Consider the following 14801-nt stretch of genomic DNA (forward strand, 5'->3'; position numbering starts at 1 on the left):
ATATACTCAAGTGGCCACTGGCCACCGAACATTTGTATAATACAAAGAAATTTGTAGTTGAAAAACATAGATAAAGGCCGCAGGTTTTATTAGGTCGTTATTTATTTATTTATTTATTTTGCCAAAGATAGAGAATTTTATTAGGTGGTTATCCAAAATGTTATTTGTATATTAAAATTAGTCACTAAAATTAACTGTCAATATATTTGTGTATAAATATATGTATGATTTAATTTATTTTTAATATATATTTATATTTCAACATATATTTTATACTAATAACTGATTTTAATAACTAATTTTAATGTATACGTAAAACTTGATTCTATACCATCTTGGTTTTTTAGTTTTTACTTTCTATGGTCTTTCAGGTTTCAAGACAAAATGCACATGATACGCAGAGAATCTATGATAAAATGGTGAAAATTAAATATCTACCAATAATGCTGTTTCTGTTTATACTCAATTTCCACATTTGTTTTTCTTACTATATATTTTTTTCACATTTATTTTAATCTGGTCTTTTGGATGTTTGCAGCGAAAATAAGTTTATTAAATATAACCCAATAATCTCCAGCCCTTAGATTGGATCGAAATCCATATTATCACGTGGTGGACCGTAGTATTATATAAAGAAAAAATAGAGGGACATAAATGCGTACTTCACTGGCCACCAAACATTTAAGAATTAAGATGATGATACAAAGTTAAAGACGCAATTGTAGTCCTAGTAAGCAACAAAATATCTTTGTCAAAATTCAAAAACACCAATGTCCCTATCTCATGGTTAATAATGTTAATCTATCTTCAAAAAGCATGTATCCAGATCCACTTGTGTGCTAGTTGAAAAATTTTATTACAATGAATTCAAGCTTCATGTGGGACAGTGCTTGTCACAGAGTAATTATTTTGTTGTATAAACATTTTCACTCTTATCCCTAAGGTTATATAATACTACATCATGGTTATATTGTATAGTTGATTATTACATAGTATATAGTGAGGAAAAGAGTGACTAGTTGCATTCAAAGGAGAAGATGGGGATCAAAGAGGACGTGGAGGATGGTGTAGAGAAGAATGGAATCAGAGAGCCATTAATTTCTGACCATGCAAGCAACAAAGGACATCCATGGATGGTTTACTTCACAACATTGGTTGCTGTCTGTGGTTCCTATGAATTTGGAACTTGTGTATGTGGTTACTTCACAAACAAATAAATAATGTTTTAACATAAGAGAAGCATAGCATGATATATTGTTTGAAGAGTTTGAAATTGCAGGCTGGATATTCTTCTCCTACTCAAGATGCTATTAGAAGTGATCTTGGTCTGTCATTGGCAGAGGTAATTCATCTTGAATATTGTTGGTGTTAGCAAATTAAACTAACCATGGATTTGATCTAATTCTGCTTCAATTTTTGGTATGACTGCAGTATTCTTTGTTTGGCTCCATCTTGACTTTCGGCGCCATGATTGGCGCCATAACAGCCGGACCGATTGCTGATTTGATTGGTCGAAAAGGGGTAAGTTAAGGGAGATTGTGATTTTTGGCATTCAAGGTGTTCAAGTTGTTTATGTGTGGAATGTTTTCAGGCAATGAGGGTGTCAAGTGCATTCTGTGTTTCAGGCTGGCTTGTCATTTTCTTTTCTGAGGTTCTTTTTTCTTCTTACAAAACTCTTACACACTTTTCTAACACAACTTTTTTCAACTAACTTGACATATTTTTTTTTAAACTTCCATGCAGGGTCCAATACCTTTAGACATAGGGAGGCTAGCAACTGGATATGGAATGGGATCTTTTTCATATGTGGTTGGTTTCACTCACATTCATTCTCTTTTACTTGTCACTGTCACTGTCACTTTTTAGTACATTCTTGGATCAATGTAAATTTGTATTTAGATACATCGACCCAAGGATGTACGAAAATGTGAAGTGACAGATAAAGAGAATTGCAATGTCATTTAAGACAACTGCGTGTATGTTCAAATTATTAAACTCTATTTTGATGATATATATTTGATGGATTATATTATGTAAGGTTCCTGTCTTCATAGCAGAGATTGCACCAAAAGAACTCCGAGGTGCTCTCACTGCACTAAACCAGGTACATTTTGAAGAATTTCCATGTAATAATATTTTAGGTCTTTAGCAAAGTTAGTAATAATGTCTAATCTTTTATCTCCACATTGTAGTTCATGATTTGTGGTGCAGTATCTGTTTCATTTGTAATTGGAAATGTACTCTCATGGAGGACTCTAGCTTTAATTGGTTAGTTTACTTTCCAATTTGAATGTAACTCCAAGAAGACTAGAACTTGAAACTCAAGATACTATGATGGAAGACTAAATAGTTTAGTGTTTGCACTTTTTTGCAGGCCTCATACCCACTGGTGTGTTGCTTTTGGGTCTTTTTATCATTCCAGAATCTCCTAGATGGCTGGTAAGAAATTAATTCACATTTGCATTGTTATTCTAAAGTGGAAACACCAAAGAATATTGACCGAAAATCGACTGCAGGCGAAGAGAGGGCGAGGAAAAGAATTCGAGGCAGCATTGCAGACGCTTCGAGGAAAAGATGCTGATATATCTCAAGAGGCAGATGAAATCCAGGTTCCTATTTTATAAGCACAATTCTTTGACTTTGATTATATGCACAAAATTAAGGATCATGCAACTTTTTGATAGGGTGTATGTAACTAACTTTTTGATAGGGTGTATGTAACTATGTATCATTACTACACAGGATTACATAACAAGTTTAGAACAGCTCCCAAAACCAAAGCTGCTGGAATTGTTTCAGACAAGATATTTGCGCTCTGTCACAGTAAACTATACTTATAATTCAAATTCTTTCTTTCCCTATTGTAATGCTACCAAAAAAAAAAAAATTCCCAAGTGATTTTTACTAATGTTTTATTTAATTTGTTGATGAACAGATTGGAATAGGGCTTATGGTATGCCAGCAATTTGGTGGAATCAATGGAATTTGTTTCTATCTCAGCAGTATTTTTGAGCTAGCAGGTAGTTCACTCTGAGTCTCTGATACCTTAATATTTTTTTGCATAATTGAAAGCATGATTGGAATGTTGAATAAGCTTCTTGAAGCAAAGAAGCACTAAGACTTTTGTTTTGTTTTGAATAATGTCTGAATTTCATTATGTCATAGGATTTTCTGCATTTGCTGGAACAGTAATATATGCTTGCCTTCAGGTTCCTACTTTTAACTTATTCACCAATTCTTGGAAAATAATTTTTTTCCCTCAATAAACTAACTCATCAATTGATTTTGTTTTTTGGAGATTGTGATCACTGGCCTTGGTGCAGCTCTGATAGATAAAGCTGGCAGGAAGCCCCTATTACTGGTTAATTCAAAGCAGAGAACAATTCACCTTCAAACTTTGTTGGTTTCCTTATCAAAACTCTTTTCTTGTTTTCTTTTAGATCTCTGGAACTGGATTAGTAGCTGGTTGTATATTTACAGCAGCTGCATTCTACCTTAAGGTATATCCTGAATTTGAAATTTGATAATATATTTTATGTAAAAGGTGACAATAATTATTTTGTGAAGGTTCATGAAGTGGGATTGGGGGCAGTCCCTGCACTTGCTTTCATTGGCATACTGGTATGAACATTGATGTTTATTTCTTGATGCTACTTTCTTGCATTGGTCCTTGAAATAAATAAATATTAACTCATTTTCTACCTAACTCAACTCTTATGGTGATACTAGGTCTATATAGGATCATTTTCACTTGGAATGGGAGCAGTGCCTTGGGTTGTCATGTCTGAGGTACTTGACAACTTAATTGACTTTTCTTCTGTTATCAGAATCAGCAAAACTTTGTTAAAGACATGAATCTTGCTTATGTTACACTCTCTTTTTTGTGTTTTGATCTTATATAATGTAACTTTGGATGTGTCTGTGTTCACTTACTGTCTCTATTAGAGACATGGTTATAGTGACATGTTTATATATAAATATCACATATGAGATGCATATTTTTAATTACAATTTTATCCCTTTGAAATTTCACTTTCATCCCTTACATGCTAATTACTAATGTTAAGAATCTTCTTCATGTCATATTAAATATTTACATAACAAAAAACAATTTCTCATGCTCACTGTAGAGGAAACATAAAATTAGGTTCAGCAGCAGAAACAAATACATGACTGAAAAACCTCTAAACACACAAACTACATGTATTCATATGCGTCTATATCAGTGTATATGCATGTCTTCATTGTTTTGAGACAGTAAACAAACATAACCTTTTTGTTGCAGATATTTCCTATCAACATAAAAGGGCTGGCAGGGAGTGTAGCTACATTAGTAAACTGGTTTGGTGCTTGGTTATGCTCTTATACCTTCAACTTTCTCATGAGCTGGAGCTCCTATGGTAAATACTAAATACTAATCTCTCTCATTTGCAACATAGAAATTGATCATTGGAGGTTGAATTTCAAGAAACCTGTTGTGTGTGATATTTTCAGGTACCTTTATTGTTTATGCTGCAATCAATGCAGTGGCCATAGTGTTTATAATTGTAGTGGTGCCAGAAACTAAGGGGAAAAGCCTTGAAGAATTACAAGCTGCCATTAATGCGTAGGAATAGTGAAAAAACATGCAAGTTGATGATTGAATAAACTAGTTGCTAGCCATAATCATTGTTTGGTTGCTGGATTGATGAATTCATTATCAAGTGTTACAATTGTATTCATGCAAAGGCATCAAAATGGAATTGCAAAATGTTCCACAAAATATTAAAATAATTAGTTTCTTCATTAACATGTCTCCTTAATTAATGGAACTTTGCCCACAACACAAATTCTACATCCGGAGAATAAATTATAGAACATAAGAAATCAAAGAATAATATAATATAATTAATACCACGTTGTTCATAGGAGATAAAATCCAATGATGAAAAAATTAACCACCATCTCTTCTGTTTTAGTTATTTATAAAAATAAATGATGACATGTGGGTTATCTTTTCTTTTTATTTTCTTTGTGAATTGAATAATTTAAAATTTTAAAATATATTTAATATATCAAGAACTATGTCTATATATTTGATAATTTGAAGACTAATTATCTCTTCAATGTGAGTTGGCTAATAAATTACTATATACATGAGACGAAAATTTAAAATTTAATATTCATTTCAATGTATGAATAAGATCATCCCTCAACCAATTTAGAACATAATTGAATTATTGAACAACCCATTTATTGTCGTATTCAAATAACGAACATAGACCCACCGCAACCAAAGGATATTTTATATTGTGCTGCTGACCCACAGAAGATTTTTTTCTATCAGAAGTGTGTTTTCTAAGATCCATTTATTTACTTCTTAGATTCCATCCAATACTGTGTGCGCAATTATTCTAAATATATTATATACATGGTTAGTATTGTAATGTTTTCTGCACACCTAGAAAGATAATATTGATATAAAAAAGTTGACTTTATAAACTAATGTCAGATTCATTATCTTGAATAATATTCTCCCTCTCTCTTAATCTGAAGAGGTGTGACATTTTGTAATGGTGAAATGAATCAGCAACCAAAAATGGCAGAGGAGGAGGAAGTCATAGAGAAGCTTGAAGAGTACACCAAGAACGCAAGGCATCACCAACTTGAGACTCTACGTTCAATCCTTCAACATAATGCAAAAGTGCTCTATCTCAAACCATTTCTCTCTAATCTTCATCATGATCTTGATGCTGATACTTTCAGAAGTTTGGTTCCTTTATCTTCCTTTGAAGATTATGCTGACTACATCAACCATATGGCAGAACATGGAACACAACATGATTCTCCTCTTCTCTCTGTTGATCCTCTTCTTGGCTTCTTTTACAGGTAGGTGCCACTTTTTCTTCAACAATCACATTAATTGTCTTTGTTTTTGGCTTAGAAACACATGTAAATGTATGCAAGTGAATTTGGAATACACTATGATCCTAAGTCCTAACTTCTGAGCTTTAATTTGTATGTGATATGATACTTTTTTGCATGTTGCTTAATTTAATTTGATAACAGCTCTGGAACTGCCACCATGAAACCAAAATTGATCCCTTATTTTGATTCAAATCTTTGCAATGATGCCACCTTTCTAGCTATCCAATGGACCTTTCTTATTCGTAAGAGGTAAAATTAGAATTGTAATTTTGCTTTTAAGGATGAAACTATAGCCCATTCAAAAACTTGAAGGATCTTTCAATGCAGGTTCTTTCCTACAAGGCCTTCAATCAACAAGATCCTTTGGTTCCACCATGTTGGCAACATCACTACTGCGAAATGCGGCCTGAACGTTATGCCTGTTTCGCAATACATTTTGCAATGTGGCAAGGTCACTCCTCAAGAGATTCCTATGGTTTATGCTAGTCCTTCAGAAGTCTTTGTTGGATCGCATGCTGACCAACAAACCTATTGCCACCTTCTATGTGGCCTGAGGAATCTTGACCTTATAGATGGAATTGCAGCACCTTATTCCTTAGGATTGGTCAAAGCATTTACCCTTCTTGAGTCCAAGTGGGAACAACTATGTCATGATCTTGAACGTGGTTTCCCAAGTCATGAAATCTCAGATGTTGCAATGAGGGAAGCTGTAACAGAAACACTTGGAGGGCCTCAACCTGAATTGTCAAACAGAATAAGGCAAATTTGTGAAGATAATAATGGCAATGATTGGAGTGGAATTGCACATAGATTGTGGCGAAACGTTCGATATATAAAGTGTGTTAGCACTGGAATCATGAAGCAATATTATCCAAAGGTAAAGTATTATGCAGGAGAGGCACCTGTTGTAGGAGGAGATTACTTTGCTTCGGAGTGTAGTGTTGGTTTGAACTTAGACATAATGCAACCCCCTGAGACTACAAGATATGTGTTGTTTCCAAATACTGCTTACTTTGAGTTTCTTCCATTTAACATGAATCATGAAAGCAATAACAATGTTGCTGACGAAATGTTTGATCTTAGCAGTGTAGAGGTTGGGAAGATGTATGAAATAGTTATTACTACTTATGGCGGATTCTATCGCTATCGTTTAGGTGATGTAGTGAGAATTGTTGGCTTCTATAATTCTTCTCCAGAAGTGGAGTTTGTGATGAGAGCACCGAAAGCTGCTTCTGAGATTCTAACTGAGAGAGACTTGATTTCAGCAATTGATAACTTTCAACTTTCACTAAGAGGTGCCCTGATGAGAACACAGATAGTTGAGTTTGCAAGTTTCTTAGACCAAGAATCAAGGCCGAAGCAGTTGAAGGTGTTCATAGAAGTTCAAGAGGAATCTGATTTCATGGAGGATAAACAAGAGGAATCAATTAGGACAATGAGAAGTTGTATTACCTCACTTGAAGGTAGCTTGGGAGCCTTGTACAAAGTGGAGAAGGTTAAAGGTCAACTTGGGAACTTAATGGTATTCATCCTAAGGCCTGGAGCATTTGATAAGTTATATGAAGTAGCCATTAGAAATGGAACACCAGCTAGTCAATATAAACCACCCAAGATTCTAAGGAATCATGAAATTGTTAGCGTCTTAGAAAAGTATAGTTTGTGTGATATTAGATGATTCTAAATGAAACGATATTATTTGCTTGTTTAAAATTATTAGGCCTTGATGGAGATTGTTGACACTGAATAAGTTCAATTTACCAACATGCAACAATAACTAGCAATAGCTACGAGATCATATCAGAGGCATACAAATTACTACAAATTGTCGACGACTAAGAAGAAATATATTCACATATCAACAAACAAAATCACGAGGATAATATTTCACAAGAGTTCTAGCATCAACAAACAAAATTCCAATATCCAATTTAAAAAAGTAAATAAGTTCATTCCTAAATCTTGTTTAGTTTTTCTCTACAGTAATGTTACTGTTGTGTCTCCTGCAAGCTCATGTTCTCCAATGCCGCCTCTAAGGTTGCATTGGCCACAAGATTTCCATCCTTAATCTTGACGGGGCTAACCTCAGAGAGAAGGTCCAAGCATGGTGCTTCACATATCCCTTGAAGCAGGGTGTGAGCCTTACAATACCCTAAAAGAAATTGTCCGGTGACGTCACTCGGGCAGGTTTTCATCTTCGCCCCAAGATATTGAGGTGCCGTGGATTGAACAAGAATCTTAGCTAAAGGCCCAGATATCAACGGATCAAAAGCTGCAGCCTGCATCATCTCAATCAAACAATTTAAGAAATCAAGATTGACATCAATCAATTGTACTAAGAAAATATCAACTGAAAAAGGTAGATAATTATACATACAGGATATCCAGGTGATGATGATATATCACATTGGGGACGAGGAAACTTGAATTTCAAGCTGACAATCTCATTGTTTCTCGTATGGATGTATTGTTCTGACAAGTCCATCTTGCCACATGCCTTCTTAGACTCAAACCGCAGTACAGAGAACCAATTTAAAGCATCATTTAAGGCGTCCACGGCAAGGCAATGGCCTTGGATGGTGGTGAGATCGCAGGAGAGAGCAATGTGGGTGCAGAGGGATGCAAGGTTGAAGAGAACAGAGGCCTTCTCCAAATGGATGTTATGTTGAGAAGAGTCCTGTTGCGGGTCAACGGCATTGTACCAAACAAAGATAGGTGGGTTGGGTGAGGCATTCATAGGGAAGAAAGGCTCAATCATGCAAAGGCATTTGAAATAATGGATGAGACAGTCGCGGCGAAGGGGTAGCGAAAGGTCTTCACGCAGCATCTGATTGCGCAATTTGTGTAGCATTTGGAGGAGGCCTTCTACTCTCTTTGCCACGCTCTCAGAGTATTTGAGGACAAAGTAACTGCGCAGGGACTCATAGAGATTCAAGGGCTCAGTCTTCTTCAAAGGAAGGAATGCAAGAATATCTGACAACGATGAAGAAGTCACTGAAGATGAGAGGATTGCCGAATCTGTTGGATAAGGAGGAGGCATGTCCCATGGGTAAGCCACCAGCTTTCCATCCTTCATAAGCTTGAAAGGATTGTACTCCGAGAGGATGAGGTCAACGTATTTTTGTTGTAGGTTGAATTTCGCGCAACCTAATATCCAGCGCCTGCAAATTCCTCTAACTAATATCTCAGTGACACATTCTGCATCATGATCAAGAGCACAAGATTCGACCCTTGAGAACACAGCAGGTCGCTCGGATTCGGATAGGATGGATGATTGCCTCTGACGAGCCTCCTCCTGAAAGAATGTCACCTTCTGGTAAAGATGAGTTACCCAGGTTTGGTCAAAAGAGTCAACATGTTTCCGTGCAGCCGAATCAGGAGGTATCAGTTCATATGCTCTGTCATAAAGCTTATAAACCTACATCATCATCATCATCATCATCACTAGAATGAAATAATAAATGTAAAATCAATCAAGAATTCAAGAGTGAAGACTGACCGATGAAAATGCTAGGGCACATCGGTGTTGTTGGAGAGCGTAACTGGCGTCGTTGTTGTTCAGTTGTTGCTGTAATTCGAGCTCGGAAGCCTGAGCGGAGAAGACGTGGTGCAGAAACTCCGCGAAGAGGCTAGTCAAATCGAGGGTGGCGGAGACCACGCTCTTGGGAGAGAAAGCCTTCCAGAGTTGGAAGAAGAAATTGGCGGCAACTTTGAAGGCTTCCATTGCAAGGTGACGGCCAAGGGCTGTGGTACGGTCGCAAGAGGCAGCAATCTGGCTGTAGATGGCTCCAAGGTTGAAGACAACAGCGGCCCTCTCCAATTGGATGCCGTTGCGCTGTGAGGAGACCCCGTCCTCATGCTCAGGGTTCAAGGCGTCGTACCAGACAAAGATGATGGGATCGGCGTCGGCGTCGGCGTCGGCGTCGGAGGAGAGAGAGGTGAAGAGTGACTCAACCATGCAAAGACATTTGAAGTAGTGGAGGAGGCAGTCACGTTGCATGGGAAGGGAGAGGTCCCCTCTGCGCTCCACCATGTCCCTGCGGCATTTGTTTAGAGTTTGCAGAACGCTCTCAACTTTGTGTGCATCGCTCTCGGAGTATTTTGAGGCTACCAACTTACGTAACGGCAAGTACAGCTCCACCGGATCAGTCTTCTTCAGTGGGATTGACAGCACCGTTTCCGGGTTCAACAACTTCCGATCATCGTTGCTCATGTCGGTGGCGAATGAGGATATAGGATATGATACGGTTAGGAATCAGAGAATCAGAGAATTCGAATTGGATTTGCAATTCCCCCCACACCACCCCACCCCATCCTCCTTTTCAGGTATTCGGAGATTTTTTATTTTAATAATTTTTAATTTATAAAATATAAAATTTGAATATGATAAAATTTCAATTCAAATAGTAATAAATTATATTTATTTATCCTTTAAATCGACACAAATCGTATACCAAAACTTTTTTCTATTAAATGTAAAACTAAATAAAATTATAACACTTCAAAAAATTATTAATCAAAATGCATAAGACAAATAAATAATTTTAAATTAAAACAAAATAATTTATTTATCATCATCAAATTAAATAATTAATATAATTGATAAGTTATAGTTAATAATAATATGATCAAACAAAATATTTGATATTTATTTCAATCAAATCAAATTGTTAAAGAATAATTAGAATCAATTTAGATTAATTAATATTTTTTATATTTATATAAAATATTTGTATATTAATTATAGGATTGTATATTTTTATTATTTTAATTTTTCTAGCACTTATATATAGTTATATACTCCTATGTAGTATGTATTGTACCTTTGGCAACACACTCAATAATATATTTTTTAGATTATTTTCTTATTTCTAACACAAATAAATAATTAATTACCGCACTTTTAAAAACTATAAATCAAAATATATAAAACAAAAAAAATTAATACAAAATTAAAACAAAATCAACTCATTTATTCCAGTTAAATCAAATTAAATAACTAATATAATAATAAATTATATTTAGGGTAAAGTATATTTTTTGTCCCTGAAATTTGACAAAAATTTCAAAAATACTCTTAAGTTTTATTTTGTTTCAATTTTGTCTCAAAAGTTTTCGATTTGCATTAAATATACCCCTACCAGCTAAATTTTCAAAAAAATTAAAACCAATCTAATAATAATGCATGAAAATTATACTTAATTTGCTTGTGTTGATGGTTGTTCTTATGAAATTGTTGTTGAATTGGTCTTAAATTTTTTGAAAAATCAGCCGCTAGGGGTATATTTGATACAAATCGAAAATTTTCGGAACAAAATTGAAACAAAATAAAATTTAAGGGTATTTTTAAAAATTTTGTCAAACTTTAAAAACAAAATATTTTACCCTTATATTTATTTTATCTTTTAAGTCGGTTCAAATCATACTATTAGAATGGAAAAGAAAAATTTAACTTTGACTCATAAAAAAGTGCCTTTGTGTTGGCGTCCCTTTCATAGAATAAGCTTATCTATTATATCTATTCTATTATATATGATTTGAGATAGAGTTACTTAATCTGTTTGCATTTTGTTGAGAGATTAATGATCCGTGACAACATTGGATATAGTCCCCCACAATCCACAAACAACAAATTCTGTATGAGTAGCAGGACTTTTGTGACTCTTAACAAGTATGGGTTTGATTTGGTTACATACTACAAATTGTTATTGGTCATGACTCATGACTTTACCTTATTACTGCACTATATAGCCCATTTAGCCATGATCACTTCATCATGCTTCAATTCAGCTTTTTTTTTTTTTTTTTCTAGTGACTACTACTTAGAATATTTCTGTCTTATTTACTCTGTCTATTTCTGTGTAGATTCTACAACGTGAGAGAAGATTACAAGACCAATTTGAGGTTAGATGCACGCTAGAAAAGGCACTTGGGTACAGGCCTTCATCTCTTGTTAATCCAAATGATAATACCATGTCCATTGTCCAAGGTAATTTCTCTTTGTTTCTCTTAATCATATTATCTATAGCTATGAATGATTCATGGAATTATGTTACATATAATGTTATCAAAAGATCGAGCTTTCCTTCTTCTCAAGGTAAATAGTGTAGTAGGCTAGCTAGTAGCTTCTTTTCTATAGCTTCTTTTATTGAGTTTGTGTAGCTTTTTCCTTCCAATTGAACCCCAAGGATTAAAATAAATAGATCTGCTAGACATACAAGTGTTTTTGTTTTACAAGTTATACAAGCTGACCCAAATCCAACAAAAACGACGCGCACCACACTCTCTACACTCGAATGTAAACACGACGCGCGTTACTCAACCGTTTCACTTTTCCAAAGCGCGCTCATAATGAAAAACTCTTCCTCTTCTTCCTTAATCAATACGGAAACCCTCGAGATTCAAGCCACGTTCGAAACAAAAAAAAGTTCTGAAAAAACCGTTCAAGTGCTCGCGAAAATTAGAAGAAATAATCAAGAAGGAAACGTTCAAATCTCCATAAAAAAAGACCAAAAAGAAGGAACAAACATCATTCAAGATACTGTTTCATTTTTCTTCTAGGTTTTTCACATTTCTGTTTCTCATTTCGAAATCCAAGTACTATATCGTCGTATTTTTCTTTCTGTTTCACTGTTCTTTGTTTAGATCTCATATTAATTTTCTAATAAAAATCTTCAAGTCGTTTACGCTATTTTACGTAGTTCTAGTGAAATGATATTTGGGTGTATACATATAAACTCTGTTTTGTGAATGTTTGGATGTCTTTTAAGTAGGTTTGTATACATATAAACTCTGTATGGAGCATTTCTGGGTGTATATGGCAGTATGGAATGTGACTGGTGCTTCTAGTGGCATTTTGAACTTAGATATCATTCTGAACTCGTTTAATTTATGATTTTACTTGTTTGGTTGAGTTGAATATAATTTGGAACTCATTTAATTTCGTTTAATTAAAAAAACAAAATGTGTATAAGACTGAATTTGGGTGTTTGTGGCTAGTATTTGGGTGCACGTGACTGATTTTTGGGTGTACGGCACTGGTATTTGAGTGCATTTTTTATCTATTAACAGTATTTCTTTAAACTCAAAACAATAGGGCATGCCCTTGGCCTCAATGCATCAGGTAACTAATTATAGAAAACCTCTATAGTTCCATTCTCTGTAATATATGAGTGATATTTGGGTGCATGTGAGTGATATTTGGGTGCATATGAATCATATTTGGGTGCATTTCAAGTAATAAATTGTTTTCATGACATGAATCGTGACAGAGATGCAGCGATCAAGGGAAGTGAAACAATGAGATTGTCAAAGCCATCTGCAGTTTTGTTGAGTCCATATTGTCAAGTAGATTCTTATGATATTGAAAGTGACAGTGATTGACTTCAGTTTTATGTAATTTTAAAATAGTTTGAACACTTGTAAATTTTGTGAATATTTTATTCATTTGTATTATAAAATTTGTTTGCATAAATAAACTGTCTATACTGTATTCAAAAGCTGTAAATTACAGGTACATAGAAAATAAAGGAAAACAACACCAAAAAAACAAATACGACCAATTACTTTAATTATGCACCAAAATATAACTCGTATACACCCAAATATGTACCCTAAACCCCTAAAACCTAAAACCTTAAATACCTAAAACCCTAAATCCTTAACTCTAAAACCCTAAAACGCTAAACCCTAAACCCTAAAACCCTAAACCCTAGACCCTAATTATGCACCCAAATATAACACGTATACACCCAAATATATACCCTAAAACCCTAAAACCCTACAACCCTAAACCCTAGACCCTAAATCCTAAACCCTAATACCCTAAAACCCTAACCCTATAAACCCTAAACCCCTAAACCCTAAACTCTAAACCCTAAATCCTAAACCCTAAACCATAAGTATGCACCCAAATATAACCCGTAAACACCCAAATATATACCCTAAATACCTAAATACCTAAAACCCTAAACCCTAAACCCTAAACCCTAAAACCTGCAACTTTTGAATTTTGTTTCCCTTTCTAGTACATGTAATTAGTTGATTCTTAATTTCGTTTCCCTTCTTATTTGTGCACCGAACTCTTGTAGAAAAACCTGCAACCTTTGAATAATCCTTGTAGAATTTTGCAACATCGTCAAGGATTTTGAAAGTCATCCCAACCTTGGGGACAAACTGGTCATCAACTGCACAGAATGTCTGCAAAAATACACTAAAAATACACTATATTAAAATAGAAACTAAAACAATTCAACTAAAATAATAAACTGTAAAATGCACCCAAAATTGCCTTAAATGCACCCAAATAGTACTGATCTACACCTGAATATCTGATATAAAATGGACAAAATTCTTTTAATTCTAAGGAGAACTAGTGCATTAGATTCAATTCAAATAAGGAAGAAGAAACAACAAATATCACAGGCAAGGTTCACAGATTATTCAGCTACACAATCAAAAAACTACTAATCAAATTCAAATTCAAATTCAATTACTAAAACTAAATCACACCTCAGGAACTTCATTGGATTTAGTTTCAAAATCCACTTCACTCTGGTTCACCTGAGAATCCGAAGTTGAATCATCCATTATCTTCAAACGCAAAACAAAACAAAAATTTTGAAGCACGTAAGGCAGAGAAAACGCAGGTAAAACACGAAGGAGAAGGCATAGAGAAATGTTCGAAAGAGATCGAAGACAGAAGGTAAGAAAACACAGAAGAAATTGAAAAAAGAAAACGAAATCCTTTTGAAAAAGAAAATTATATATTCGCGCGTTGATTGATTGAAAAATCTGTTAAGAAGGCGCGTGAAACATACGTCCAAAGAGAAGCGCATTTTAGGAATAAGAGGTATTGAGGACTTGTAAGACTTGTAAAGGAAAAAGACTTGTATGTG

The 14801-nt window shown here is 34.6% G+C and overlaps 3 protein-coding genes across 5 annotated transcripts; 2 read left to right on the plus strand and 1 right to left on the minus strand.

The window, feature by feature from the left end:
* Positions 1-660: 660 nt before the first annotated feature.
* LOC112696160 (sugar transporter ERD6-like 7) lies at positions 661-4785 on the plus strand. Its single transcript, XM_025748780.3, has 18 exons — positions 661-1190; positions 1280-1342; positions 1432-1521; positions 1592-1651; positions 1744-1809; positions 2039-2104; positions 2193-2268; positions 2375-2439; positions 2517-2609; positions 2743-2823; positions 2936-3020; positions 3166-3209; positions 3299-3361; positions 3441-3500; positions 3568-3621; positions 3730-3789; positions 4286-4400; positions 4495-4785. The coding sequence occupies exons 1-18, from the start codon at positions 1038-1040 to the stop codon at positions 4608-4610; spliced, it is 1410 nt and encodes a 469-aa protein (XP_025604565.1). The 5' UTR covers positions 661-1037; the 3' UTR covers positions 4611-4785.
* Positions 4786-5286: 501 nt separating this feature from the next.
* LOC112696161 (probable indole-3-acetic acid-amido synthetase GH3.6) lies at positions 5287-7617 on the plus strand. Of its 3 annotated transcripts, none has more exons than XM_072196781.1 (4): positions 5287-5328; positions 5570-5868; positions 6049-6156; positions 6235-7617. In XM_072196781.1, the coding sequence occupies exons 2-4, from the start codon at positions 5579-5581 to the stop codon at positions 7580-7582; spliced, it is 1746 nt and encodes a 581-aa protein (XP_072052882.1). In that variant the 5' UTR covers positions 5287-5328; positions 5570-5578; the 3' UTR covers positions 7583-7617. The 3 variants fall into 3 exon arrangements, with proteins under 3 accessions (XP_072052882.1, XP_072052881.1, XP_025604566.1); XM_072196780.1 differs by lacking the exon at positions 5287-5328 and adding an exon at positions 5338-5413; XM_025748781.3 differs by lacking the exon at positions 5287-5328 and having other exon boundaries at positions 5426-5868.
* Positions 7618-7740: 123 nt separating this feature from the next.
* On the minus strand, positions 7741-10223 carry LOC112805338 (uncharacterized). The gene is made up of 3 exons (XM_025847729.3): positions 9404-10223; positions 8282-9322; positions 7741-8183 (listed from the first exon to the last, which is right to left on the minus strand). Exons 1-3 carry the CDS (start codon positions 10115-10117, stop codon positions 7893-7895), a joined length of 2046 nt encoding a protein of 681 aa, XP_025703514.1. The 5' UTR covers positions 10118-10223; the 3' UTR covers positions 7741-7892.
* Between the last annotated feature and the right edge of the window lie 4578 nt (positions 10224-14801).

Source organism: Arachis hypogaea, chromosome 6 (assembly GCF_003086295.3).
Source record: "Arachis hypogaea cultivar Tifrunner chromosome 6, arahy.Tifrunner.gnm2.J5K5, whole genome shotgun sequence".
In the NCBI taxonomy this organism is placed as follows: Eukaryota; Viridiplantae; Streptophyta; class Magnoliopsida; order Fabales; family Fabaceae; genus Arachis; species Arachis hypogaea.